This window comes from Anomalospiza imberbis, chromosome 14 (genome assembly GCF_031753505.1).
Source record: "Anomalospiza imberbis isolate Cuckoo-Finch-1a 21T00152 chromosome 14, ASM3175350v1, whole genome shotgun sequence".
NCBI classification, from domain to species: domain Eukaryota; kingdom Metazoa; phylum Chordata; class Aves; order Passeriformes; family Viduidae; genus Anomalospiza; species Anomalospiza imberbis.
Genome location: NC_089694.1, coordinates 19,047,915 through 19,074,939, shown reverse-complemented (window position 1 = coordinate 19,074,939; position 27,025 = coordinate 19,047,915). Strand labels below are relative to the sequence as shown.

General features: G+C 52.6%; 1 protein-coding gene across 6 annotated transcripts; it reads left to right on the top strand.

Annotated features, from left to right (window-relative positions):
• Positions 1 to 218: 218 nt before the first annotated feature.
• F8 (coagulation factor VIII) lies at positions 219 to 24,539 on the top strand. 6 transcript variants are annotated; one of them, XM_068205293.1, is made up of 27 exons: positions 219 to 356; positions 750 to 925; positions 4,560 to 4,684; positions 4,984 to 5,106; positions 5,593 to 5,805; positions 6,341 to 6,412; positions 6,842 to 6,949; positions 8,733 to 8,954; positions 9,230 to 9,464; positions 9,859 to 10,033; positions 10,972 to 11,065; positions 11,694 to 11,905; positions 12,028 to 12,178; positions 12,324 to 12,533; positions 13,773 to 16,434; positions 16,746 to 16,911; positions 17,708 to 17,905; positions 18,424 to 18,652; positions 18,750 to 18,932; positions 19,125 to 19,241; positions 20,472 to 20,543; positions 20,856 to 20,941; positions 21,433 to 21,588; positions 22,382 to 22,526; positions 23,346 to 23,494; positions 23,758 to 23,934; positions 24,151 to 24,539. In XM_068205293.1, the coding sequence occupies exons 1-27, from the start codon at positions 234 to 236 to the stop codon at positions 24,304 to 24,306; spliced, it is 6,735 nt and encodes a 2,244-aa protein (XP_068061394.1). In that variant the 5' UTR covers positions 219 to 233; the 3' UTR covers positions 24,307 to 24,539. The 6 variants fall into 6 exon arrangements, with proteins under 6 accessions (XP_068061394.1, XP_068061395.1, XP_068061396.1 ...); XM_068205294.1 differs by having other exon boundaries at positions 353 to 640; XM_068205295.1 differs by lacking the exons at positions 219 to 356; positions 750 to 925 and adding an exon at positions 3,459 to 3,603.
• The last annotated feature ends 2,486 nt before the right edge of the window (positions 24,540 to 27,025 follow it).

The window sequence follows — 27,025 nt, the reverse complement described above, 5'->3', positions numbered from 1 at the left end:
AAGGGACAACCACGTGGTAGCGTGTGTGCCTGAGCACACGTGTGTGCATTGATGAGGGGAGGGGGATTTCATGGGCTTTTAAAAAGAGAGATTGAAAGCTTGTGAGTAAAATGAAAGAAATTTATAAAAAAATTGCAGTGCATCTTCTCTGAGCTCTACTTCTGGACCCTGGGAGAAGAGAAGCAGCTGGTGGGAAGGGAACTCCAGGAATCATTCCCAACCCGCTCCGTCCCATGAGGCAAGGCTGTGTGGCCAAATCATCACTATTTGGGCATCCCAGAGACAGGGATAAGTCACCTGTGTACATCTGCATCCCTGGCAACCCGTTCTCCTTCTCTTCAGAGGTGACAGAGAAGGTGAGACCAGGCAAAGACCACACCTAAATTCTGCTGCCTCTGCAACACTCCCTTTCCTCATCTTGCTCCCAGACAGGAGCCAGGACACTGAGCCAGCTGGGTCCTGCAGCGGAACTTACCGCTGGGCTTGCCCTCCCTTTCCTTTTGTTTTTTCCTCTCCTCCTGCCACTGCCAGAGGAAAAGCAGGAGAGTCCATCAGTCACACGCTGCTCTTTGCACAAACCTGCTCAAGCGATTCCCCTCCTGACATCTTTGAGAAACTCTTCAGGGCTCTGAGTGAGTCTGTGGGTGCTGGCTTTAATCATCATCTCCGGTGGATTACAACAGCTGGATGAGAAGATAAAGGCTTTTCTCTCTTCTTTTCTTTCTCATTCCTTCATTTTCCTCTTGAAGTCAAAGCAGTTCCCAGCCAGGAGCATGGTGCTAGTGGGAGCCCTGTGCAGCCTCCTGCTCCTCTGCCTGGTTGAGGAGGGCATTGGCAAAGTGAGAAGATACTACATTGCTGCAGTGGAAACCGCCTGGGACTACACACACAGCGACCTGCTGTCCGTGCTGCAAGCGCCTGCAGGGTAAAGCTCTTCCTTTTGCAATTCTAGAACGCTGCCCTGGGTGTCCTCCCACCCTGGCATGTGGCGCTGTGAGCTTGGCTCCAGGCGTGCAGGTACATGGGGGCAACCTGGCAAGGTGGGTGCACTGAGCTACTGGTACAGCTGGGAAGGGGTGGCGTGATGGGGAGTCACTAAGTGCAACCCCTGATGAGGGACAGGTGGAATTGAGAGAGAAAGATGCAAACCTGCTCTGCATCACTGTTCTGCACTGTTTTATCTTAATGCCATTTGCCTAGGACCCTATAAAGCGTGTACTAGGAGCCACGAGCTGATTTTCCAGCCTGTGCTTTCTTTTCTGCTCTGCATCCTGGCGGCTTTGGGGAAGTGTGAGGGGAGATGGGCACCTGTGACTCACTGGGCACTGCAGAGGAAGGTTGGCTGTGTCCCCCTGACATAATTCTGAGCAGCAAAGGCTTTCCACTGTGTCTGCCCCTGGTAAAATCCAGCTTTAGTTATTTATATCTCTGTGCACATTTTATTGCTGGGGCTGAAATTTTTCCTTAAGGAAATGAAAATAATTTGTAGCGTTTGGGCAAAGAATGGTATTCATGCACAGTAGCAAGGAGGAGGAAGGCATGGTGGTTTTGCTTGTGTACTTTGAAGTAGGAAGGAAAAACGGGAGTTGCATTGTTCAGGCAATGGTGTTGTCTGAAGACACAGCTGGCTTGGACATGCATGGCTGTGAATGTTCTGAGGTCGGCATGGAGCATGGAGCTGGATGGCTACACCCCCTGTGGCTCAAGGTGCACCCATTCCCTCTGCCCTGTTTCCATATCCCCTTCCCCAGACTCTCTGCTGAGGCAGTATCGGCCATGACCCCATCTCAGACCCACAGTGGCCTGAGCAGCAAGGAGCTATGGTCAGGCACTGGAAGCCAGGCTCTAGGGATGACCCAGGTCAGCCTGACCAGCTGCTGTAATCACTGTATCCCAGTTACGTTGGTTTTTCCCATTTTGGTTACTCCAGTAGGAAAATTGCATCCAGCACCCCCCATTTTAGGAATCCCCCCTGGCCTGCTCTCACTGATGTTGCCCTCAGATCCCTTATGTTATGCTAGAGATGATGACTTCCCTCACACTGTTAATTTAGCCCCGTGGCTTTCCATTTCAGCACTGGCTTTATGATGCTCTTGGGCACTATTTCTGACCCTGGCATGACTCAGGGACCTGACCCCGCCTGGGGATGAGTGGGGCATTGGCAAGCAGTGTGAGGTCACTTGTCCTTCTCTAAAATGGGGGAAGATAACATGGGCTGTCTCAGAGGGACTTGCTGGTGGGCTCCAGCCTGGAGAGGGAGAGAACTCCTGGGCAGTGCAGCTCCTGGGGAAGCTGATGGGAACCAGGGCTTGCTTGTTGTGGCTGTTCCCAGCTGAATGATGGTGCCTTTTCCCTGGCCCTGCAACCTCAGCCCAGTTCCCTGCAACAGAGGAGGGCACAGGAAAATAGCCAGGCTGGATATAAGGGGCAGGCAGGAGTGAGCCAGGAAAGTGGCAGACAGAGCTGCCCCTGGAGCTGGGCTGTCCCTGAGCTGTGTGTGTGGTGCCTTCTGCTCCTCATGTTCTCCCTCGGTGTACCAGCATCTCATGGCAGCTCCCAAAGGTGCATCTCCAGGCAGGACCTCCAAACCCATTGTATGTATCCAGGGGTTCCTCTGGCATGGTTGTAGAAAGCTCTGTCAAATTAATGGGCTACAACACACCAGGCCAGAGCTGCTCACGCCTTCCCCATGATTTCAGTTTCTCTTCCTCCCAAACACAACCCCACCAGCAGGGTCAGAGCCAGGACCAGCACATCCTGCAGTGGCCCCAGTGATCTCAGCTCAGACGTGGAGCTGGTGGACACGTAGCAGCAGCCCACGTCTGAGTGTTTTGGCAGTGCAGGATGTCTCCCAGCTCCAAGAGATGAACAGATAGTGTGGCTAACAATGCTGATCCAGGGTGCCAGAAACTTATCGGCCTGCCTCAGCTCCAGCTGCCATTGGGGAAGGAAGTTCACGAGGACCCCAGTTATAGAGGGCTGGCCAGAAACACTTTGATCAGACATCTCTGGGCTGAACTCCGCCTGCTTGTCTCCTGTGGGCTCGGCTCTGCCAGGACTGGGACCCAGCACTAAGCCCTGTTGTCACTAAGAGCCCTCCCAGCCATGCTCCTGCATGCCAGCAAAATCCCCCTGGCTCCAGAGGATTTCTGCCTTGTTTACTGCAGAATTAGCAGGACCAGACCATCATATCTCAGGGCTGCATTCTCAAATTCGGGCTTTCTGTGAGCTAGAGATTAAGGCACAGCTTCCTGAGAGTGGACAGCTGAGTGTCAGCAGCTCAGCTACCTCCCAGTATGGGGACATGCTGGAGAGCAAAGCTGGGGCAGGACCCCACTGCCACCAAGCCAGGAATCATAATGGTTCATGGGCAAAGTCAGCTGAATGCAGTGGCACTGCTCCCTGGGGCCGTGCCTGCTTCCTGGGGGCTTCCTGCCAGCCTGGATGTGGGGTTATAGGAGCTGGGTGCCTGTGGGATTATAGGAGCCGGGTGCCTGTGGGGTTTTCATGGGCTCCCATCCTGCTCTGCCCCTGAGAACAGAGGACCCTGCTCTCCCCACAGCACCCTCCAGCTGCAGGTGGCTTCCAGCCAGTGTTGTAGGGGTGAGTGTGCATTGCCTTTCCTAAATTTGAGTCACTCTGTCTCCTTCCTCTTCCACTTGAGGAAGAGTCGCAAAGGCAAAGGTTGTTAGAATGAAGGCTTAGTCAGACAGCAAACCTTCCCTGCTTCTTAAGTGGGAAGAAAATACCACCTGGCTTTTCCTCCAAACAAAACAAGGCTAGAAAGGTCTGTCTGGTTACTGGATATGGTCTTAGTCCTGGGACTGATAAGTCAGCCTCTAAAATCCTTGAAGAAATTCATGCCTTTGTTATCCTGATAAACATGCTGGATTCCTTCTGGAAAATGAATTTGTTAAGCTTCTTACAGATAGAAAGTGGCAAGCAGAGATAAGTGGGGTGTGAAATACATTCAAGGCTCCTTTTTCTTCCTGCTGTGAAGTGTAAATCCCATTTTAGGCAGAAAAGAAACAAATGTGGGGACCTTGCTCAGACACAAAGCAAACTCTCACTACCTGCCAGCAGCCTGACAGTCTCTTTCCTGGGGAGGAGCTGGGGAGGATGAGTGACACGTGATGTGATCTGTTTGCCACACCTGCGGGTGCTGGGGATGGGATGGGGTGTCTGCAGAGGTCACCATGGCACTGCCAGTGCTCTGTGTCTCTGCTGCCAAGGAATCATGAAGCTGGACAAGGCACGAGGCAGGAGACTGGCTGAAATGCCTGCCGGTGTGCCCTGTCCCAGCTGCATCTGGGTATGGCCTTTCGTCTTCTTCCATCATGACTAACACCACAACACTAATCACTGCCCTGTTGTCATCTGTATGCTGAGCAAAACATTTCCAGTCATACCTGGGAGCTCTCAGGAAATTCAAAGGACACAGCAGGGTGAGCAATCCCTGGGGCTCCAGCAAGCTGCTGGGAAGTGAAGGAAGAGGATGCCTGTTGCCCGTGCATGGACGGGTCTGTGCAATCAGCCTTGGCTTTTCCTTCCTCCTGCAGCATTTTGGGGCGTGCAGGCCCACGTCCCCCCCCAGCCGGTGTCCCTCCCCGCTACAGGAAGGCTGTTTTTGTGGAGTACCCTGACGGCTCATTCACACAGCCCAAGCTCAAGCCAGCATGGATGGGTAAGAAGCACCTGCAGTGTGGGGAACTCCAGCAATCCTTGACAGCCACCAGACTCATCCTGGGTTGGGTGCTGGCTGCTCTTCAGCCAGGAGCAGGAAAGCAGCTGGGTGGATCCCGGTATGGCAGAGCTCCTGGGGGTGCAGAGGGCCTTGCTGGAGCTGATGCAGTTGATGCTGCCGTGCTGCATGAGAGACAACCACTAACTGGGTTTGTGGAAAGTCACGACCCTTTGGGGCTTCTGGCAGGGTGTGAGCTGCCTGACCCCAGCTGCCTGACCTTATTGCCTTATCCCCTTCAGGCCTTCTAGGCCCCACCATCCGAGCAGAAGTCCATGACACAGTGGTCATCACGTTTAAAAACCTGGCCTCCCGCCCCTACAACCTCCATGCTGTCGGGGTGTCCTACTGGAAGGCGTCGGAAGGTGAGCTGTCAACATCAGGTGCTGCCAGTCCTTGTGTAGCACCTCCTGCTCTGCCACCTGCCTGCCAGGTGTGCGTCCCTCCCTCACCCTGCTATTCATGTCCCTCTGCAAGGACAGATGGTCACAGAGATGGCCTAGCTTGGGGGAGCAACGTGAGCATGCCCAGCCCAGAAATGAGCTGAGCAAGCAGTGCAGAGCTGTGCAAACCTGTATCAGGTATAGAGGTAATACACAGGTTAAACCTAAGCTTGGATGCTTAGGGCAAGGAAGACTGTGCTGCCAGCCTCAGGGCAGGTGGTGGGTGCACAGCCCAACATGTGAGTCTGGCACAGCTCTGCTGCTGCCCTGAGACCTGTCACTGCCTGTGGGACTCACTCCCCTGGATGGAGAGGGGCTGTGTTCTGGGTTGGAGGAAGGGGCATTTCTCTAGTCATGGTGTGCTGGGCATGAACCTTCAGTGACATCTGGCCATTTCTTTGGTTTTAGGAGCTGGGTATGAGGATGAGACCAGCCAGCCAGAGAAGGAGGGGGACAGGGTGGATCCTGGGAAGACACACACATATGTCTGGGAAATCCAGGAAAACCAGGGCCCGACGGACGACGACTCAGCGTGTCTGACTCACTCCTACTCCTCCAACACCAACAGCGTGAAGGACATCAACTCTGGTTTGATTGGGGCTCTGCTCGTGTGCCGACCTGGTAAGGACAGCACAGGGTGGGGACAGGCCACATGCAACCATTAATTGAAAAGCAGAATAATCACAGATGCCTTCCTGAGGCTGAGCATGGCAGTGGAGTCAGTAAGCTGTGCTCAATGAAAGTGCTTCTGGGGTTCAGTTTTGAAATCCTGACGACACAAGGTACAAGAAGATGTGACTGGAGTAAGATTTGTCATCTCTGGCTGAGACATATCCTGGAGGTAGTTGTCCAGACCCTCCTATAGTCACTGGAAATGACTGGGCACTGTCTGCAGGCTCCAGTGACTCACCGGAGCAGTTTCTCCACTGAGCAAAGGTCTAAGAGGAGGCACTACAAACTGACCTTTTGATGCCTTCTGGGGGCAGCTGCCTCTCAACCATGGACTTTTGGGGACTGCGGGGCTGTTGCAATTTGAGATATGACAAAAGCAAACCACAGCCTAGCCTTGCTTTACCAGTTCTTGAAGAGCACAAAGGGAATTCCCTGGGTGGTGCTTGCTGACCTTTAAAGAAATCCATCTCATTGCATCTTGCAGGGACCCTGGCAAGTGATGAGAATGAGGGCCTGCAGAAAGAGTTTGTGCTGCTCTTCGCAGTGTTTGATGAAGGTAATTGCTAACTGAGTGGTGTCAGACCCTGCATTCAGCCAGGTCTGGGGCATTTGCTTTGCCATGCGTGTTCGATTAGTGTGAGCACAGCTTCTCAGCACCCACACCCCCTCGCAAGGGTTAAGCCTGTGCATGCCCCCCAGGCAGTGTGCTGCTGGTGCAGTACTGCCCCTCCTTCTCTTCCCCAGGTGCAGGGAGCTTGCAGCCTACCCCCTGCCCGGCTCTGCCATCCCATGCCCTGGCCCCGTTTCCATCACACAGGCTAAGAGGGGAGTCATTCCCTGTCATGTGTAGTGGTCATCCCCACACCCATGGCCAGGCATGCTGTGGATTTCCACAGGCTCCACACATCCGACTTCCCTGAGAAGGTTTACTTTTGCTTTGAAATGCTCTCAGGCGAAAGCTGACTGTACCCTCCTCTCTCCACAGGGAAAAGCTGGTACTCTGAGCAGGGTTCCCCAGCAGCTGCTCAGCCCCAGGCTCACAACAGGACAGAGCTGCACACCATCAATGGCTACATCAATGGCTCACTGCCTGGTGAGTGCTGGTGGGACAGGGACAGGGGTGGGGGGCATGGGAGCTGCTAGGAGCAGGGGTGGAGCCAGGTCTGTAAACCTGAGGTAGCTTGGGAAAGGATGTAAGAAAAGAGATCAAGAGGAGTTTCCAGGTGATGGATCTGTTAGGCTGTGTTCACCTCAGAGGGGGTCTTATATTTCAGCTCCTTGATCTGGCTTTCCCATTCACAGCAGGGCAGGAGCTGGTTCCAGCTGTGTTGCCAAGTGCAGCTGACTTCCTTGGAGCTCTCCAAGAATAATGCCGGTAGCAGAGTTTTATCTTTTGTAGCCCCGTGAACAAGGCTGGTGGCAGCATTTAGCTCTCATTAAATCACCTTCATGGGATTTTGGGACTAGAACTATGGAATCATTTAGGTTGGAAAAGACCTTTAAGATCATCAAGTCCAACTGTAAACTACTTAACACTGCCAAGTCTAGCACTAAACTGTGTGCCTAAGTGTCACATATACAAGTCTTTTAAATACCTGGGCATCCTGTTCCAGTGTTTAATAACCCTTTCGGTGAGGAAATTTTTCTCAATATCTGACATAAAATTCTCTGGTGCATCTAGAGTGATAAGGCTATCACTGTTATAGAGTGATAAGGTTCTTTCAGACTCTTCTTCTTCAGAAGAGCAAAAAAAAAAGGCTAGGTTTGATCTCAGTGAACACAAAAGTTGCTGTTTTTTGCTGTTCTCCAGGGAAAAAGATCCAGAACTGCCCGAGAGTGAGGAATCTCCAAGGCAAACTGGGAAACAGTCAGGAGAGTCATTACCACCAGCAGCTTTGGTGAACCACATCCTAAAACCTCCCACTTGGGCCTGGCCATTCTCCAGCAAAAAAAAAGCAAAAGTCCCCTAAATTCCCTGTCCTGATGGGTTCATAGAGGTTAAGAGCTGAGGAAGCCTCATGGTCAGTCACTATCTCTGCACAGTGGGTTTTCCCTGGAGAAGTTATCCACCTCCACTCAGCATCCCCCTCCCTGGATGCAGCACCTGGCCTGAGAGGAGTCTGATGGAGAGCTGGAAATGGAGAGCTGAGGGCCTCAGGATGGAACTTCCACCCAGTTTCCTCCCAGGCCCTTGGGATCTGTTCCAGTCACCTCTGCATTCTGCCAAAGCAAGCACTTGATGCTGTATTTGACTTTGGCTTGAGCGTCCATGAACTTGTTATTCACTTCCCTGCTAGATTACAGAGCCCTTCAGCACACATCAGTTTCTCCCCAGGAAAGTACTTTTACAACGCAGTCAAGTTCTTTCCCATTTCCTAAGCACACTGAGCTCTTTGAGTGTCTCTGAGGAAGGAATTTTTTCCAGCATTCAAATAATCCTGGTGACCCCTCTCTGCCCTTTGTGGTATTTCAGCTACTGCTGAGGATGTGCTGGAGCCCTGCTCCAAATGAAATGTTTTAGTATCAGGCCTGCCAGTGTTGTGATCAGACAAATTACTCTCCTGTCCAGTGCCCAATTTCCCTATTTACAGAGTCAAGGAGCAGATCTCTCTCTTTTGCCCCTGCATCCCACTGTGAGCTCCTACGAGCAAGCCTCCCAAAGTCCCCCAGCCTGTAAATCTGGTCTTAGCTCAGGGGGATGGTATGACCCGTGCCTCTGTTTTGCTCAGTCCACATTCATGTGTGATTTCTCCAGCCTGAAGCCAGCACAGGAGCAGGGGACTCTATCAGCATGTGTCAGACTCTATGGCACCAAGAGTGTGGACGAGGGCTGGGCACAGTGCTGACTCCTGGCTGCTTTCCTTGTCTCCTGGCAGGTCTCACAGTGTGCCTCAAGAAGCAGGTCCAGTGGCATGTGATCGGGCTGGGCTCTGGGCCAGAAGTCCACTCCATCTTCTTTGAGGGCCACACATTCCTGGTGAGAAGCCACCGTCTCAGCAGCCTAGAAATCTCCCCTGCCACATATCTCACAGCCCAGACCATGCCAGGAACAGCTGGCTGGTTTCGGATGTTCTGCCAGATACTGTCCCATCAGCAAGGTAACCTTATTTTCCAGGAGCTCGGGGGGAAAGCAGGTCAGGGCATGGCCTGGGCTCAGGGTTCTGGGCAGTGCTGAAGCCCCAAGGCCCCTCCTGCTCCTTAGGGTGACATCCACCTGCAGTCTGGCCCATTCCAGATGGCATGGGTTGATCCAGGTTGGCCCATTTGATGGGAACAGTAGTGGAGAGGATTTCTCCCAGGCAGGGCCTGGGGAAGTGCCTGCCTGTCTTGGTACATCAATGTGACCCCTTCTGCCTGGCTTGTCTGAGCCCAGGTGGCATGGAGGCCTTTGTGAAGGTGGAGGAGTGTCCTGAGGAACGCCTGCTGAAGATGGGGAAGCTGTTAAACGAGCCAGAGGACCTGGATTACCCTGAGGAAGATGAGGAAATGTATCATGTGATCCAAGTGCGCTCTTTTGCCAAAGACAGGCCCGTGACCTGGACTTACTACATTGCAGCTGAGGAGATGGACTGGGACTATGCCCCTGTGAAGCCAGTGTCTCTGGACAGGTGAGAGTGGGCATGTGTGCTCATGAGGCTGCTCCTCAAGGCAGCCCTGCCATCTCTTACCCTTTTCCCCAGAAATTACTTTTCATTCTGCCCAACTTGGACAGTTTTTTTCATCTTTATTAACACTAACAGTATGGATGCAGGACAAGAATGGTTTTGGAGAGGCCATGGGAAGGCAGGACCTGGCTTTGCTCCATTTTACCAAATGCCCTGCAGAGACATTTGTCTCCAGGGCATTTGTCTCTCTGTCACCAAGGCCTCTGGAATCAGTCCCTTCTGAGCAGACAACAACTCCTGGTGACCTTGTCAGCCATCTGCCAGGTCCTTGGATGATGGAAGGTGTTTCTCTGTCTTCTGCCTGTGGCCATTTACTCTTTCTCTGCCTTGCATGCAGAAACATGGCAAGCCTGTACCTGGAGCCTGGCCCACAGCAGATTGGTTCAAAGTATAAGAAAGTGGTGTTTGTGGAGTATGAGGATGCAACCTTCAAGAAGCGCAAGGTGTCCATCCAACAGGACAAGGGAATTCTGGGGCCTGTCATCAAGGGGGAGGTGGGAGATCAGTTTAAGGTAAGAGAAATGCAGCTTTCCACTGTAAGGGGAAATTTCAGAGCTTGATGCTGTTCTTACTAATAGCTCTTGGCTTCTTGGCTTGTGGCTGAGGTCTGACTTAAGTCATTCAGGTGCTCTCTCATGTTTGGCGATGTTCAAAGTTCACTGGAAAGGCAGATGTTAGCGGCAGCTTAAGGAAAATACTCTCAGTAAGATGCACAGGATATGCCCAGTCCCTCTGATTTGACTTCATTGCAGGTGTCTTAGGAACTGTGTGAGTTAATACATGACACATGACATCCAGCACCTTCCTCTGAGGCAGGAGTGTCCTCTCAGCCTCTGCTCTTCTCCATCTGTTTGCTGTTACCTCATGGCATTGGGGACTGTCACTTTTGTCTCCCAAAGTGCCTCTCCTGACCACTTGACTTGTTTGCAGCTGGGAGGAATGGGATGGTTTCCAGCAGTTTCACATTTCTGCTCCCTCCCTGGGGTTCCCTGTGCAGTTGTGGGCATGTGACAGAGCTATTTAGAGAAATAAAGGAAGGGCTTCATGCAGTGAAGTGGGGAGCGCTTTAAAGCTCTTGATTGCTGTGCATACTTAATGTCCTGGTCCTCCTGGGCCTGGACTGATGGCCCTCTTCTCACTCATGTGTAAAGTAAGACTAAAGACAGCAACTTTCTCTTTAATAAGTCCAGTATTTTCATGCCCTCCTTGAAACAAACACCTCCTAGAACAATGGACAGTATAGGCTCATTGTAGAGAAATTGTGGTTTATTGTATTCTGACTTTGTGATCCCAGACATGTCTAGGTCCCTCCTGTTGATCACTGGCAGGTAGCCAAACCCTGGACAGTGCTGTCCACTGTTTCCCTCTCTGTTAGGACACTGAAAGCAGCTTCAAGGATTTACAGTGATCAGAAAACACCAAACCTTCCTGCTGCCTGTCCTCATTTCAGATCGTGTTCAGGAATCTAGCCAGCCGACCCTACAACATCTACCCTCATGGCCTCACCAGCGTCAGGCCTTACTATGCAATGAGACCCTCACAAGGTAAGGCAGGCCATGGCAACTTGGGATATCACCTGGCCACTGCCATTTTTCTGGGCCAGGAGAGTTTCCTGAAGCTTGTGGTAAGACTGATTGTCCATTCATCCAAGCACCTAAACTCTATAATCCCAGGGATTATGATGATTCCAGGTTCATGTTCCTACTGGTGCCATGTAACCCTGTCTTTAAGGAGGGCTTCAATGATGAGTGGGAGAAGGGGCAGGGCATTTTCAACCAGGGAGCTGGGACCATGTTAATTGGTCCATCCTGAAGGCCTCCACTTTCTGACGAGGCAGGAACCATCCTGGTGATCCTGCCTGTGTTTGGATTTTATTTACAGCCCTCATTCCCTAGGCTCCCTCTGACTGCGTATGTGTGGGGGTTCACTGTGATTTAGACTCTCCCTCTTGCAGCTTTGTAGGTTTTGCTCTGGGGTTGTTTTTTTTCCTCCAGGTTTCATTCCCAGAACTGCTTTCACCCCATGTTATTGTGCTCACGGGATGGGCATGGGTGGTTCCCTCTGCAGCTTGTGTGGTCAGAAAACCTTTCTGAGCTCTTTTAAAAAGTGGGATCGCCTCTGGCAGGAGCCACCCAGATATAACTGGTCTGCTCTTGGGTTGTGTGTTGCCAGAGAAAGATGTGAAGGATATTCCTGTTGCCCCTGGGAAGTCATTCACCTACAGCTGGAGTCTCACCACTGAGGATGGCCCAACAGAGGCAGATCCTCGCTGCCTCACCCGTTTCTACTACAGCTCCATCGACCCCCTCCGAGACACAGCCTCAGGCCTGATTGGGCCCCTCCTGATCTGCTCCAAGAAGTCCATGGATCAGAGGGGGAATCAGGTGGGTCTTTCCTGTGAAATAGCAGTAAACTTCTCTATGCACCCAGTCTGAGACCTGACAGCTACTGGGCACCAGGGGTGCTCTGATCAGACCAGGAATAATTTCTTCCCTCTCTTTTCCAGATAATGTCAGACAACATGAAGTTGGTGCTGTTTTCAGTCTTTGATGAGAACCACAGCTGGTACCTGGAGGAGAATATCAAGAGGTTCTGCTCTGATGCAGCCCATGTGGATACTCAGGACCCCCAGTTTTATGCCTCCAATGTGATGCACAGTGAGTACTCAGCCAGGCGGCCCCTGCAAAGCCCCCACAGACACAGGCTCATCCCTGCCCCAGGGGATGAGCAGGGGACACACAGCAGCTCAGCAGCCATGGAGGGAATTTGGTCTTGAAATGTTTCACCCCTGCCCTCTTCCAGCTATTAATGGCTTTGTATTTGACAACCTCCAAACAAAACTCTGCCTGAACGACGTTGTGTACTGGTATGTCCTGAGTGTTGGGGCCCAAACAGATTTCCTCTCCATCTTCTTCTCTGGAAACACCTTCAAACACAACATGGTCTTTGAGGACGTGCTTACTCTCTTCCCATTTTCTGGAGAAACAGTCATCATGAGTTTGGAAAAGCCAGGTGAGTAACATGGGCTATTCTGTCAACTATGGGCTTGGCATCCCAGCAGAGAGCAGTGAGCACTTCCAGCTAGTTCTCTGATTGATGCCCAATTCCTTTTGACAGCTCTGAGAGCAAAGGGATCCACAGCCTGCTAGAACAGCAAAGTGAGAGGCAGTGATTAAATCTTTCAAAGCTTAAATCAAATAAATTGAATTACAGTATTTTACTTAATTAGTAGGGTGTGTTAAGGTCACATATGTTGCCAAACCCATAAGCTGGCTGCAGTAACATGAGCCTGGTGGACATTTGCAATCTTGGCTCCAAGCTTGGAGGTCAAGGGGAGTGGCAGTGCTCTCCCTGCTGTGGGTTCAGCTGCTGGTCATGCAATTTATCTCCACACTTTTGCAAGGACAGAAACCACAGCCACAGAGAAGTCAGAAAAAATATTTGCTTCAGAGTTCAGTTATATTTCCCCCCACTCAGCACTTTTCCCTTAGCGCTGGCAAAAGCAGTGCTGTCAAACCATTTCCTCACTCTCAGAGAAGACACAGGATTTACCATGTGGTTGCAACACTGATATGAAGGTCATGGGCGCTGCACCCTGAGCCAAGCTCTCAGGATTTGTAGACACCCCAGGAAGCTTTCTACAGCCCCAGCCAAGCCTCACATCCGTTTGAGCTGATTCCTCTGCTTCCTCAGAAGCAGAGCAGCAACTCAGCTGGCAGCAGGTGGCAGCTCTCTCAGCAGCAGAGCCCAGAAATCTTACATCTCACCCTCTCTGCTGGGAGCAAACACACTGGCTGGGGATATGAGTGAGATGCAGCCTTTCATTTCTTTCTCCTTCAGTGGGAGAGATGTGGTGACTATCTTTGGGTGAGAGGTGCATTTGACAGCACCAGGATGTCTTTGGGGGTGGGTTATGGTGACTGCTGCTGCTGGAGTTCCGTGGGTTCTCACTGCATTAACTGCTCTCACCAAGCTGTACTTGGGCCCTCAAAGGTGTGTGTAGCTCACTAAGCTCCGCCAGGTAACACCAGCCTTGCTGATGGTGCTTGTAAGGTTCTGATGTTGCCAGCAACACTGTGGGTCTGGCTGTAAGACACTCTAGGGACTATGAAAGCATGGAATCACTACCATGAGCCAGAGGCTGCCTGAAAATATAGGTTGGACTAGCAAGGGAGCAGCATGGGAATAGCATCTCTTCCAATTTCCCACGGAAGTGGGCTGATGGTGTCCTTTTGGCCTCTCTTGAGACAGGTGTCTGGACACTGGGGTGCCTAAATCCTGATTTCAGAGACCGAGGGATGCATGCCAAGTTCACGGTCTCACAGTGCCAGTATGAGCAATACACTGATGAGGAAGATTATGTGTATCCTGATGGAGAGGAGGCTGTCTTTGAATTCCAGCCCAGGGGCTTCTCTAAAAGAAAGAAGTTATGTGTGAATGAGCAACTGAACAACATCACCTCTTCCACAAATGAGATACAAAAGACAAGATTGTGCCTGACAGAACATGGGGCCCCCCTGAGCAATGGCAGGACTTCTGATCCCTCTTCCAATGGCACATCAACATTTTTAGGAACAATGCCAAATCCACACAATATTTCCATGTCTTCTCTGCCAGAGACGAGCGATGACCCAGTGTCCTATGAGTCCTTCCTGGAAGACAAAGAATTGTCAGAAATCATCAGCCGGGATGAAGGGTTTGGAGCAGTCCCACCTGGAGAACACTTGGCGAGTGTCAGTGGAAGGGTCCATGGTACTGTGAGCTCAGAAGATCAGCAATGGCTTCACCAAGCCACAGCAGCTCCAGGAGATGCTCTGGCAGGAATGAAAGTGAGAAAAATCCCAGAGCTGCAGGAGCCAGTAAAAGGAATGACAGTCCAGTCTGGTCGTAGATTAGAGAACCTGGAAGCAGAGCCTCAAAAGACAACTACTCCTGCAACAAGCCTGTGGGACTCCATTGCTTATGCTGCTGGCAAAGCCCCTCTTCAGGAGAACAGGAGCTCAATTCACCAGAATGATCTGGAGCACAACCTGGCACTTCAAGATGTGTCTTCCCAGGGTAATGAGGACAAGCTGCTAAAAGGGGCTGATAAAATATCCTTTAACCTGTATGACTCAGAGGAGACAATCAGTACAGCACTATCTTTAAGTATTGATCACAACTCTTCCTCCACATTGAACAATCCTTCTGCATCTCCAGATGAGACAGAAGATAATAGGACTTCTCAGGCTGTGGTTCACAGTCACACCATAGAAAGCAATTATTCATCAAATGACCTAGATGCTAGGCTGGAAAAAAGGCCTCACAGAGTGGTTTCACAAGGCTTTTACGAAACTTCTGAAGAGCAAAATGTTTCTTTGTCAGACAAACCTGTACCAGGAGAAATCTTCACAGATGAGAGTAACTCCTTGCCTGTGAAAAGTGACACAGAAAAAGCCAGTGGACTTGTCAAAAGCCTTCTAGACACCACCTCTGCAGACACCAATGAGCTTGAGCCACCCAGCTATGTAATGACAGAAGAGAGGGATGAAGTAATTTTGAAAGAAATGTTTCAGGATGCTAAGGAATTAGCAGAGCTGGACAGTATTGCCTTTTCTGAATCGAATGTTGTGACCAATGACACCAGGCCATTCCCAAGTGCTTTCTTGAAGAGCTCTGAGCAGTTTCTGAGACACAGAGTTACAGCCAGAAGCACGAATCGCCCCGACTGGAGACCTAAACAAGCCAGGTCACTGGAGAGCAGAGGTTTGGGTCTTCCCAACATCAGCAGCAGAAAGCCCCTCTCTGATGGTAAGACAACAGAGCAGGATGTGGCCAGCCAGCCCCCTGACACAGCAGTGAATAAGGAAGCCCCAAAGGCATGTGGACCTCATTCCCCGTTTTGCATCACTCGCTTCAAAAGGAGGTCCTTGGTATCAAGCAACACCTTTCCTGAGGTGCTGGCAGCCCCACAAAGCCTGGAAGGAAAATCCAACATGGTTGAGAGAAGGCTACACCCAGGCAGGGATGCTGTACATCCTGAGGGGAGGCTGAGCACAGACAGGGGGGTGCAGGGCAGCAGTGATGGGGCTCAGCACAGCAGAGACTCCTTCCCCTCACGGGGAGCACTGGGGACAGGATCAGCAGTGGCAGTGAGCAGCTCAGAAAGGCAGGTTGCTGCTGAGGCTGCAGACCTGGCCTCAAACTGGGACCCAGTCTCCCCAGGGGCTGTGGTGAACATGGGGGACTTGCACAGCCCAGCTCTGGCAGAGCTGCAGCCAGGCAGAGCTGTGGTGTGGGGGGCTTCTGGGAGCGAGCAAGTTCAGGGGAGAAGCCACATGGAGGAGGAGACAAACTCTGTGGAGCAGCTGGGTCAGTTCAGAACTGAGCCTCAGCAGCTCAAGGCCAATGCCACAGAGGACCATGTGCCTGGGAGAATGTCTGGGCAAAGCCCAGAAGGAATGGCTCTGAAATCAGCCATCAGAGAGAACTGTTCACTGTCTCCAAGGAGTCCCCCTCGCAACAACAGCACCCAAAAGCCAGCAGAGTATGTGCAGGACACTCCTCAGAGATGTCAGGTGCTCGGCAGGGAAGATGTCCTCAGAGAAATAGGGAAGACAGAGGGCCAGGGCCTAGGAGAGCCCAAGGAGGATGGGGAAAGCAACAGCACAGCTGGGGAGAGGAGCCACATCCCAGGACAAAGGGAGGAACCCGCCCTGAACAATGGGACACATTCCAGCCCCTCAAAGACTGCCAAGACAGACTATGATGAATACAGTGACACAGAGCAGACCATGGAGGACTTTGACATGTATGGAGAAGAGGAGCATGACCCGCGCTCCTTCCAGGGGGAGATACGGCAATACTTCATTGCAGCAGTGGAGGTGATGTGGGAATATGGGGACCAGAGACCCCAGCACTTCCTAAAGGCAACGTAAGTGTGATTTTCCTGCATGCATTCCTCCTGCACTGCATGGCACAGCATGATGCATGAGATGGCATGTCCTGGCAGGCGGGATCATGGTTCTGTACCAGTACAACCCAGCCAAGCAGCCCAGGGGAAGGATACTCCCAGCATCTCCCCTCTACCCAGAAGGGTTTAAACCTCCAGAAACTTTGAGCTTCTTTTCAAGTGTGTCAGGGATGCTCTGGCTCTGTATCCCCCTGACCTGTAACAACCCTGCCATGGCTGTCCTCACAGTGGGACAGTGTCACCTGACTTACCTAACTGGCACCCCCCTGCAGGGACCCCCGCAGAAGCAGGAGGAAGCATTCCTGGCAGTACCGCAAGGTGGTTTTCCGAGAGTACCTGGATGATTCTTTCACTCAGCCGGTGCAGCGGAGAGAGCTGGATGAACACCTGGGCATCCTCGGGCCCTACATCAGGGCAGAAGTTCAAGATGTCATCATGGTGAGTAGAAAGTTCTCATTTCCTATAAAACCATAAATCCCCCTGTTGTTGGAGTTCAGCCAGAGGGAGTGCTGAGGTGGGCCTGCAGGCTCTGCATTGCCCATGGGTTAACCTTCAGGGCTTGGGGACAGGAGCTGCCCTGTTGGCATGTGAATGGCACCAGACTGGGAGGCAGACCATTCAGAGGGACCTCAGTGGCTGGAGGAGTGGGCCAGCAGGAACCTCAGAGTGTTCAGCTGCAAAGACCTGGACCTGAGACAGTCCCAACCCCTGCAACAGCATGCCCTGATCAGCTCCTGGGCTCCATGGGGAACCTTTTGGGTGAAGGGATGGCAAAAAGGGTAGTGAGCTAAGCAGGGCTCAGTGCAGCTTTTTCAGGTGCTCTGTATGAGGGCAGGCTTGGGCATCCCACACTACCAAAGGTCCTTCAACACCTACCTGAGAAGGCAAAAGACTCAGGACTTGTGTCCCTGGAGAAGTTGCCCAGTTTTCTTGGAAATCTTCACCAGGATGGATTCAGCACCTTTGGGCTCCAGGGACAACATAGTAGCTGACCTTGTTTCCATTGAGCAGGCAAAGGGCCTCATCCAGCAGATATGAACCCAGGATGTGCTTTCCACCAGAGATTGCACTGCACAGCTACAGCTTGTGGTTTAGCAGGGCTTGGCCACTGCATGGAGACTAGCTGCATGGGGACATCCTTCCCACTAGCTGCCTGGACCCACCACCAGAGTCCAGAGCACTGTCAGCATTGCTCCCTCACACATTCCACTGCTTTGCCTTCCCTCTGGTGCAGGTGACATTCAAGAACTTGGCCTCACGGCCCTTCTCCTTCCACTCCACACTGACAGCCTATGAGGGCACAACACAGCAGGGTGGGGTGGTGCAGCCTGGTGGCCACCAGAAATACTCCTGGAAAGTGCTGCCCCAGATGGCACCAACCACGCAGGAGTTCGACTGCAAGGCCTGGGCTTACTTCTCCAATGTGGACCTGGTAGGTGGGAGTCTCCATGGGGCATCTCAGAAGGGCAGCATGCCTGGGTCTGGCTGTGAGGGCAAGGAATTTCCTATGGGGCTGTGCTGAAAGCAGCCTGGGACTGTGTAGATTCTCAGGTGTCTAATACAACGATGAATACATGCTGCTCCTCTCTCCTCTCTCCTCTTTCCTCTCTCCTCTCTCCTCTCTCCTCTCTCCTCTCCTTATTCCAGCTTATGAGACTTGCAAGAAACCAGCATTCTGCAGTTCCTTACCCCTATGCCAGATCTTCCTGAATTTGGCCCCAGGGTCCAACACAGTAGGGACAGTTGGACAGACAGACACCACGTGTCTTGAAAGCACAAGCAAACACTTGATGCTCAGGCTTTCTTAACTCAGTGAACCCAACATGTGCTTCCTTCCCTGCACGTGCCCCAGAGTGGGAGCCAGGCCAGGGATGCAGACGGGTTCACCACTTTCCTCTCTGCTGTGCCTCCTGCTCGGAGACAGACCCTCATTTCCTGGCTCCCTGGCAGGAGAAGGACCTGCACTCAGGCCTCATCGGGCCACTGATCATCTGCAACCATGGGGTGCTGAGCTACGTTTCCAGGAGGCAGCTGGCTGTGCAGGAGTTCTCCTTGCTCTTCACCATCTTTGACGAGACCAAAAGCTGGTACTTCCCGGAGAACGTGGACAGAAACTGCCGCCCTCCCTGCCGGCTCCAGCAGGACAACCCTGACTTCAAGAGAAACCATTCCTTCCACGGTGAGGATCCTTGCCCTTGCCCTTTCCATCCCACCACCTATATCGGGATGGAAATACCCCAGAGCCTTGAGCCCCTCCTGACTGCTGCCTTTCCCAGCCATCAATGGCTATGTGAGTGACACCCTGCCTGGGCTGGTGATGGCCCAGCAGCAACGGGTCCGATGGCACCTCCTGAACATGGGCAGCACTGAGGACATCCACTCTGTTCACTTCCACGGGCAGCTGTTCAACGTCAGGACCAGCCAGGAGTATCGTATGGGAGTCTACAACCTTTACCCTGGTGAGATGAAGCATGGGCACTGTGCCCCCCTGTGCCAGGGCTTCATGTTTGTGCCCTTAGGAAGTTTCTGTGGGGGAATACCAAGGAGGGGGAGTGGATCTGGACTATTTTGTCCCTGTGGTTGCACAGCACTTGGCACAGTGGCATCCCATTACAGCCAGTAACTCTGCTCTGCTCTTCACTCCTGGCCAGGTGTTTTTGGGACAGTGGAGATGTGGCCCTCACATGCTGGGATCTGGAGGGTGGAGTGCAAAGTGGGAGAGCACCAACAAGCCGGAATGAGTGCCCTCTTCCTCGTGTATGACCTGAGTGAGTGATTTCTTTGTGCCCTGACCCATGTGGGCACACACACAGCCATGACCGCTGTGTATTTGAGCTTCCTCCCCCAGATCTCTCAGCATTTCTCTTGGGGTGACCCAAGTGGAACCTTCTGTGTTTTCATTCTGAAAAAAAGTCACTACTTCAGCCCTTGCCAGCCTACACAGCCCAGCAGAGAGCAATCAGGGACACAGCTGGGGTGAAAGCTGGGAGACCAGCTTAATTGGCCTGCAAATATTTACTCCAAGAGCTCTCGTTTTCCAAAACTGAAGGTCCCTGGACCTTCCATAAAATGCACTTACCCAAGGAAGTGCATGCATGGGCTGGTCCCTGCCCGTGCTGTCAGTAAGGTACAGTGCCCAGCTGCCTAGCCATATATCAGGAGGTAAACTGAGGCACAGAGCAATGACAGGGGGCAATGAGTGATGCTGCCTGAGTGCAGGTTGGTCTGATAGAAAGAGCTCCAAAAGCAACTGAAAAATCCACAGTAAACTTCTGATTCCACCGCAGAACAACATATTTCTAACTCCCCATAAGTAAGGACTGGGGAAGTGGTGTGGCAGGGTAGTATTTTATCACAGTGAGACAGTCTCTCTCCTGTTTATAAAAGAATATTAAATGTCAGCCAGAAAACCTTGCCGTAAGTTAAAAATCTGCTTAAGATTTCAAATTTGCATTTTCCCCAGGAGCATTTGACACGCAGTGGAAATGCCAAGGCGTGACAAGTCGCTAATAATAATGGCTATTATAAGAGACAAACACGCCTGTGCTCAGAGACCAGAAGAGAGACAGAGAGAGACAGGGGTGTCAGGTAGACTTTCCTTTAGCAATGTGATATTTGTTTTCAAATGATGCTGCCTAGCAACAAAAAGGCCCAGGAGCAAGATGTGGGTATAAGGAAGAGACACTTGTCACCACTGCTGGGACATTAGGACAGAGGCCATGGACTCAGGGAAAGGAGTTTGACAATAGACTGCTGTGTCTGATGCTGGAAACTCTCTGCTCTTGATGTGGGGGGTGTGAACAAGAACTTCCAGCTGTCGTAAAATTCAGGGATGGATGTGGAAGCCTCTGAAACCTATCCCTTGGTGTGAGAGAAACAAAGCCTAGGAGCTCCTACAGGCTTGCAAACCTCCCTGAGCCTGAAGGCTGCTACACAACCTAGACTTTTGTTGTCTAACCATCTGTCCCTGGTTTCTGCCCTCCCTGTGTTCCCTGCAGACTGCCAGAATGCCCTGGGTATGGCCTCAGGTGGCATTGCAGACTCTCAGATCACAGCCTCGGGGCAGTATGGTGAGTAGCTGGAGGGCAGGTGGGGTCAGGGCAGCTTCAGCCAGCATAACTCACACGTTTTCCTGCCCAAGTTCTGCTGCACTGAGTCCCTGGTAGTGGAGTCCTTCCTCCATCCCTGCCCATGTCAGCATCCCAGTCAGGACCTGGAGCCTTCCCACATGGCTGGCCCATCGTGCCAGTGCTCTGCCACCCTGTGTGTGGCTACTAAACCCCAGGGTGATCCTCAGGCCCAGTGCTGTGGATGGACCTCTCACCACCCCAGGCAGCACCAAGGGCCCACAGCACCCTTGTGTCTGTGCTCTCTTCTTGCAGGGCAGTGGGCTCCTTACCTGGCCAGGCTGGACAACACCGGCTCCATCAACGCTTGGAGCACCGACCGCAGCAATGCCTGGATCCAGGTAAGAGGGGCCTCATGTCTGAGGCACCACTGCGGGCATTGCAAGGCCACACTCATGCAGAAGGATTCATGGATGGGCAGTGCCTCCCCAGCTATAAACAGCTATTCCTGCTGTTTCCTCTTCCCTCTGAGAGAAGAGCATTAAGTTCCTAATGGCAGCTGCTCTGCTCAGGTTGCTGCTGGCCTGACCCCCATATCCACCCTCAGTGCAGCAGAAGAATCACTTAATGGTCCAGCTGCAGCACTGGATTGTGCAAAAATCCCCCAAAGACCAAGGCAGAACAGCTCACCTCTCCAAATAGCTCTCCCCTGCTCTCTCCCAGCTGTTGGCTGACTTGTGTCCTTATGAACAACTGTTTTAATTGCTTTCATAACCAGTCCTCAGTTATGTCAGGAGGAAGCAAGTTTTTGGGTTTACGGGGCATTGCCTGAATCTGGCTTGGGTTTTCCATCAGAAAACCAAAGAAGTGAATCCCTGACTTTCATTCTCAGGTGGATCTTTTGCATCCCACCATTATTCACGGCATAAAAACCCAAGGGGCCCGACAAAAGTTCTCCAGCTTCTACATCTCCCAGTTTGTTGTGTTCTACAGCCTTGATGGGCGAAGGTGGAAGACATACAAGGGGAATGCTACGAGCACACAGATGGTAAGGTGAAGGGTCTTGAGCAGAGTGCTTTCCCTGAATGGGGTGTCCTGGGGTGATGAGGGCTGCGGAGCTCTGTCCACAAGGCAGAAACCTCCTGAGCCCCTGAGATTAAGGCAGGAACAGAGACCATTCAGTGCCAGGTGACTGAATCACAGATTCAGTGCAAGGGACTTGCTGTCTGTGTCCATCTGACTGATTTTAAATTTTCTGAGCTACCTCTTTCCACCATCCCAGGTGGCTGTGAGATCCACATCTCAAAGTTATGTTGCATTTTACTTAGAGCTAGGCATAAGATTCTGCCTCAATATATTTTTTGACCTCAAAGGCAAACTTACCTTTCCAAAAATATTGTGCAGTTGCAGATGATTTGGAGAATCTACAGTCGTTTGAAAAAAACCCACAACTTAAATATGCATAAGCTGATCAATCCACTTGGAGAAGAGTAGCCAGAAAAGCCTCCATTGTGTGCACCATCTGTGGCTACAACTTTTCCCAGGTTCAAATGTTTGAGGACTGACTTTTCTCCTTATTTTTCTCACCCTTGTTTGGTGAAAATATAAAACCAAGTTAATTTGCACAGACCCAAAGTTTCTTCTTCTCTTTTTCTTTCTCAGTGGCCCACTCACACTTTGGCCTGAACCTCATAAAATAATTTCCCCGAGTTGTCATTTTTATAGGGATGGTGATACGATACAGAAGTGCCAGACATGAATGTTCTTCTCCCCAGTAATCCTTGTCCTGTCTGTTTCTCTTTCCACTGGTGCAACAATCCTTTTCCTCCCTTTCCCTGCAGCTGTTCTTTGGAAACGTGGATGCTACTGGAGTGAAAGAAAACCGGTTCAACCCCCCAATGGTAGCCCGGTACATCCGCATCCACCCCACCCACTACAACATCCGAGCCACGCTGCGCATGGAGCTCCTGGGCTGCGACCTCAACAGTGCGTGCCACCCTCAGACCCCCGCCACCACAACTGGGCTCTGCTCTGCTGGGGTGCTGGGCGTGTGCCAGGACTCCCAGGCACTTATGGAGGAGGAGGGAGGAAGGCACTGAGGTGTTGAGGGAACAAAGCTGGAAAGTCTCATTGTGGTCTTAGAGATAAAAACACCAGAGGGAGAGCCTGGGGCCAGCTCTCACCAGCTTTTTTACTAAAGCACAGGAAACTTCCAGAGGCAGCTAAGCTGATAGATAGAGAGCTGCTGCCTCAGTCTGGCGGAGCAGGAAGCAAGCAGACAGATGCTGTTGGCTTTTACTCTGGTTTTGCCAGTTGAAGGTGAGATGGCTCTGATCAGCAGTGCAACCTGGGGATATGGTGCCCTGAGATCGTTTCTTTGGCTTTGCACACCTGCTCTGCAGCAGCTAAAAGCAGCAGTGGCTGTGCTGTCAGCCCATGTCCCAAACCTGCCAGCTGGCTCTGGAGCAGCTGTGCACAAGCACACCTGATCACACAAATGCAGGGTGTCTCCTTCCCAGGAATTCTTGTCCTCCCCCTGGAGACAGGTTTCCTTACACCAGAAATTCTTCACATTCCTCTTAGATAAAATCTGCAGGGAGAAAAGAAGGTGGGAGTAGTTTGGCCAGAGCCATGCTGCACACAGGGGCCCCAGGCAGTGCAGGGACCGTGGCACTGCAGCAAGGCACAAGAAGAACTTGTAAGCAGGGCAAAGGCATGCAGCACAGCTGGAGCAGTGAGCAGGCAGAAAGCATCTCCATGATGGGTCTGTTCTAGCCCCTGACAAGCACTGCTCCTCTCTTCCAGGCTGCTCCATGCCCTTAGGAATGGAGAACAGAGGGATCCCTGATGAGCACATCTCCGCGTCCTCCTACAGCGCCAACGTCTTCTCCAGATGGACGCCGGCCCTGGCCCGCCTGAACCTTCAGGGCAGGACCAATGCCTGGAGGCCAAAGGTAGCCTGTGAGGAGATACCAGGCAAGCAGCTGGGATCCCAGCAGGATGTCTAGTCAGGGCTATGTGGGAAGTGTGTGCAGCCACATGCACCATGCAAGCTGCACACTCACTGCCCCACTGATTTAGCACCCAGCAGCTCCAAGCAGATGTCTGGTAGGGCAGGTGAAGCAGGGGGAAGTGCAGGGCCAACTTGGCTTCGGCTGCAATGAGTGTGTCTTTCTCATTGCTGCTGGAGGGTTGAAGGCAGTCTGTCCTTCCCCAGAGCAACAGCCCCAGAGAGTGGCTGCAGGTGGACTTTGAAGTAACCAAGAAGGTGACTGCAATCATAACCCAAGGTGCCAAAGCTCTCTTCACCCAGATGTTTGTGAAGGAGTTTGCTGTCTCCATCAGCCAGGATGGCACGCACTGGAGCCCAGTCCTGCAAAACGGCAAGGAGAAGGTAGGCAGAGCTGCTCCATGGCCAGAGCCCATGGCCACCCCCAGGGCAGCAAGCACAGCCCTTGGCAGCAAACATGTTCACAGGATTTCTCTCCAAGAGCAGTGAGCCAGGCTGTGCTTCTTCCTTTTTTAAAGCATGCCAAGGGGTGTTTGTCTGGGTTGATCCTGTCCTCACTGTGCTAGCCAAGTGCATCCCTGGTTTCTCTCTCCTCTCCAGATTTTCAGGGCAAACCGAGACCATCAGAGCACAGTGACGAATACCCTGGAGTCCCCTCTCTTTGCCCGCTATGTGAGGATACACCCCCGCCAGTGGCACAACCACATTGCCCTGCGGATAGAGTTCCTTGGCTGCGACACCCAGCAGGAGTACTGATGGCTGCAGGGCCAGGAGGAGGCACTGCCAGCCCAAGGACACACATCCCCCTGAGCCCTCCCCAAGGCTGGAGCCATCCCTCCAGGGGGCTGGCTGCCCCTGCTGCTGGGGAAGAGAAGGGCTGGTCAGCTTCAGCTTCGCAGTGGCTGGGTCATTATCTGCCTTTTCCTGTGTCTACCAGATGCCATATACTCAGATGTAATGATGAAGAATTAAACAGTAATTTTCCAGTATCTCTCTGCGCTTTCTCCTCTGCTTTGGCCTTGGTCTCCCCAGAGGCCCAGTCAACATTACCAGCAGCTACAAATTAATTAGCCCCAGAGCTTCTCAGCCTCATTTTGCACAAACTGCTGCTTTCCTGGGCATAGTCCTGGAGGAGGAAGAGCAAAGATAAGGATGAGGGGTGGAGGCCCTGCTCCAGGCCCCAGTGTCTGTTTCACAATCAGTGGGGATGGGAAGCTGGAGGGAGGCAGCTCTTGCTCAACCTGACTCAGCACTGGGATTTGGCCCTGCTCTTCCCTTTGTCTCCTTTCCACAGTGCTGCTGTGGCTGCGTACCATCACCCTCCCTTTCTGTTGCTGCCTTGAGCAAGCCCTCCTCGTTCTCCACAGGAGTTCTGTGGGTGCCTGTGGCTCCCAGGGACCCTGGTGGATGAGCTACCACCTTGACGTGACCTCCAGCAAGGTGTGCCATGGGCCAGAGCCATCTTCCTGACACCTGTGCTTTCCCCCTCCCTGGCACCTGCCCCACACAGTGGCAGATGTCTCCCCTCCCAGGAATGATGATGAGCAGGGTGACACTGGCTCCTGCCTCATTCCTCTCGTGGGATGGGGACCTTCCAGAACAACAGCCACCTCATGAGGGTGGGGAGCACCTGGAGGGCTGTGGGGAAGGCCTGGGGTCATCCTTGTTGGGCAGCACTTCTCCTTCAGCAGCTTGCCAGAGCCACCCCCAGGGCAGTGAGTCCTCCATCTGTGATGGAGGAGCTGGGTGGCCCCACAAAGCCCCTGGCAGCTGGTGTAGCAGGGAAAACAGGGTTATGAAGGGGCTTTGGAGAATGGCAGGAGTCAGCTGGGTGCTGTCACAGTGGGATAGGCAGGATGGCTGCAGCAGTCCAGCAATCCAGTGATTGCCTTGTGAACTTCCAGGGTGCCCCATCAGTCAGACAGTCTCTGCTCACACCTGTATGAGACACGGCCTGCAGCAGGTCTGAAAACAGCTCTGCCAGCAGTGCAGGGGACAGCTGTGGTGGGGACAGCAGGGCTGTGCCATGAGCAGGGTGGTTGTGTGAGGGATGGCTGCTCTGAGGCACCCAGTTCCTGCCCCCATCAGCTGTACTGGGCTGTGTGGTGCACAGAGGTCTCCCCTCCATGGCCTGTGTCTGAAGGAAGCAGGGACATGTGCTGCAGACCACCCCAGTGGTGTGATCTGTCTGGGAACCCACGCCCAGAAACTGGTGTTTCAGATAACAGCTTGAAAGTCTGCTGTGTTCCACACTGCTATACAGCAGGGAGCCTTTGCTGTGGCCCTGGCAGTGATTACATTACAGCCCAAGCAGGAGATGCAATCACCCTTTGGCTCAATTGCATTCTGACAATAACCAGGCACAGGGGTGAGGAGAGGCTGCCTGGCAAGCACTGGCCTGAAGAGAGGAGCCATGAGCTTCTCAAAGGGAACCCCCCTGCCTGAGGCAGAGTAGCCCTCAGCCTGGGAGGACAAAACCCGCCACCTCAGGCCCTTCTCAAGGCATCTTTCCTCAGCTCCAAGGCAACACCATCTCTCCTGTGCTTTCAGCCCAGCTGAAGCATAAATACCCTTCAGGGTCTCTGCCAGTGGATGCTCAAGCTCATCCTCCCTCCAGAAAGAGGCTGCCATGTTGTGGCACATTTGTCTGGTGACAGAGGGTTAGCTCTGAGCAAAAGCTCTGTGCACCAGAGCCCACTCTGGGTTATTTTCAAAGAGGAAGCACAGCTGAAATCTCTGCAGGCATCCCAGCAGCCTTCATCCACCAGCCCTGAGCAGTTGCAGGATGTTCTCCAGCCAGGCAGGCAGCAGGGAAGGGACTGTGCTGAGCAAGAGCAGTAGTGGGCAGGCAGGCAGATGTGCCTGAGCCTGCCAAGTTCTGGCATCCATTACTGGAAGCGTGTCTTGACATTTATCTTGTGAGGAACGGAGACCAGACGCTGTTTCCTCACAGCACGACGCAGATCTGAAATGCATCACATCCTCCCCCAGCCACAGACGTTTCTGTGCAGGGGAAGGGCTTCACCAGCATGAAGCTCTCTGCCTTTCAGCCAGGAGATGCCCTGCCTGCAAAGAGCCCTGCTGCAGCACGGGCTGCCTGGCTGAATCCTCCTGGACCCCAGGGATCTTTTGACTTTCATGGCTCAGCTGCTAGGGTTGCCTGGGCTGGGTGATCTGGTCCTCACAGAGTTTCTGGTGTCTCCAGGAAGAAAAAACACATCCTGGCTGTCTCTATTAAGCCCAAACAGAGATTAATTGGCAATCCAAAGTGTATGTGGTTTCAGTGCTGAGCCCCAGCCAGATAAGCCATGGGCCAGGGAGGTTTCTGAATCTCCCTTTCCTCATGCTGGGTGGAGAGCTCTCAGTGTGCTCCCCCAGCGGAGTCAGATGTGGGGAGTGTTTGCAGCTATTACAGCTGGGCACCATTCTCTGAAAATTTGCCAGCACGTAACAGAAACAGGCAGCATCAGGCTGA

Coding starts and splice junctions, on each gene's coding strand:
- F8 (XM_068205293.1), top strand. CDS start 234: ATGAGGCAAGGCTGTGTGGCCAAATCATCACTATTTGGGCATCCCAGA. Junction 11,066..11,693: donor TGCAATGAGACCCTCACAAG/GTAAGGCAGGCC, acceptor GTGTGTTGCCAG/AGAAAGATGTGAAGGATATT. Junction 18,653..18,749: donor GAGAAACCATTCCTTCCACG/GTGAGGATCCTT, acceptor TGCCTTTCCCAG/CCATCAATGGCTATGTGAGT.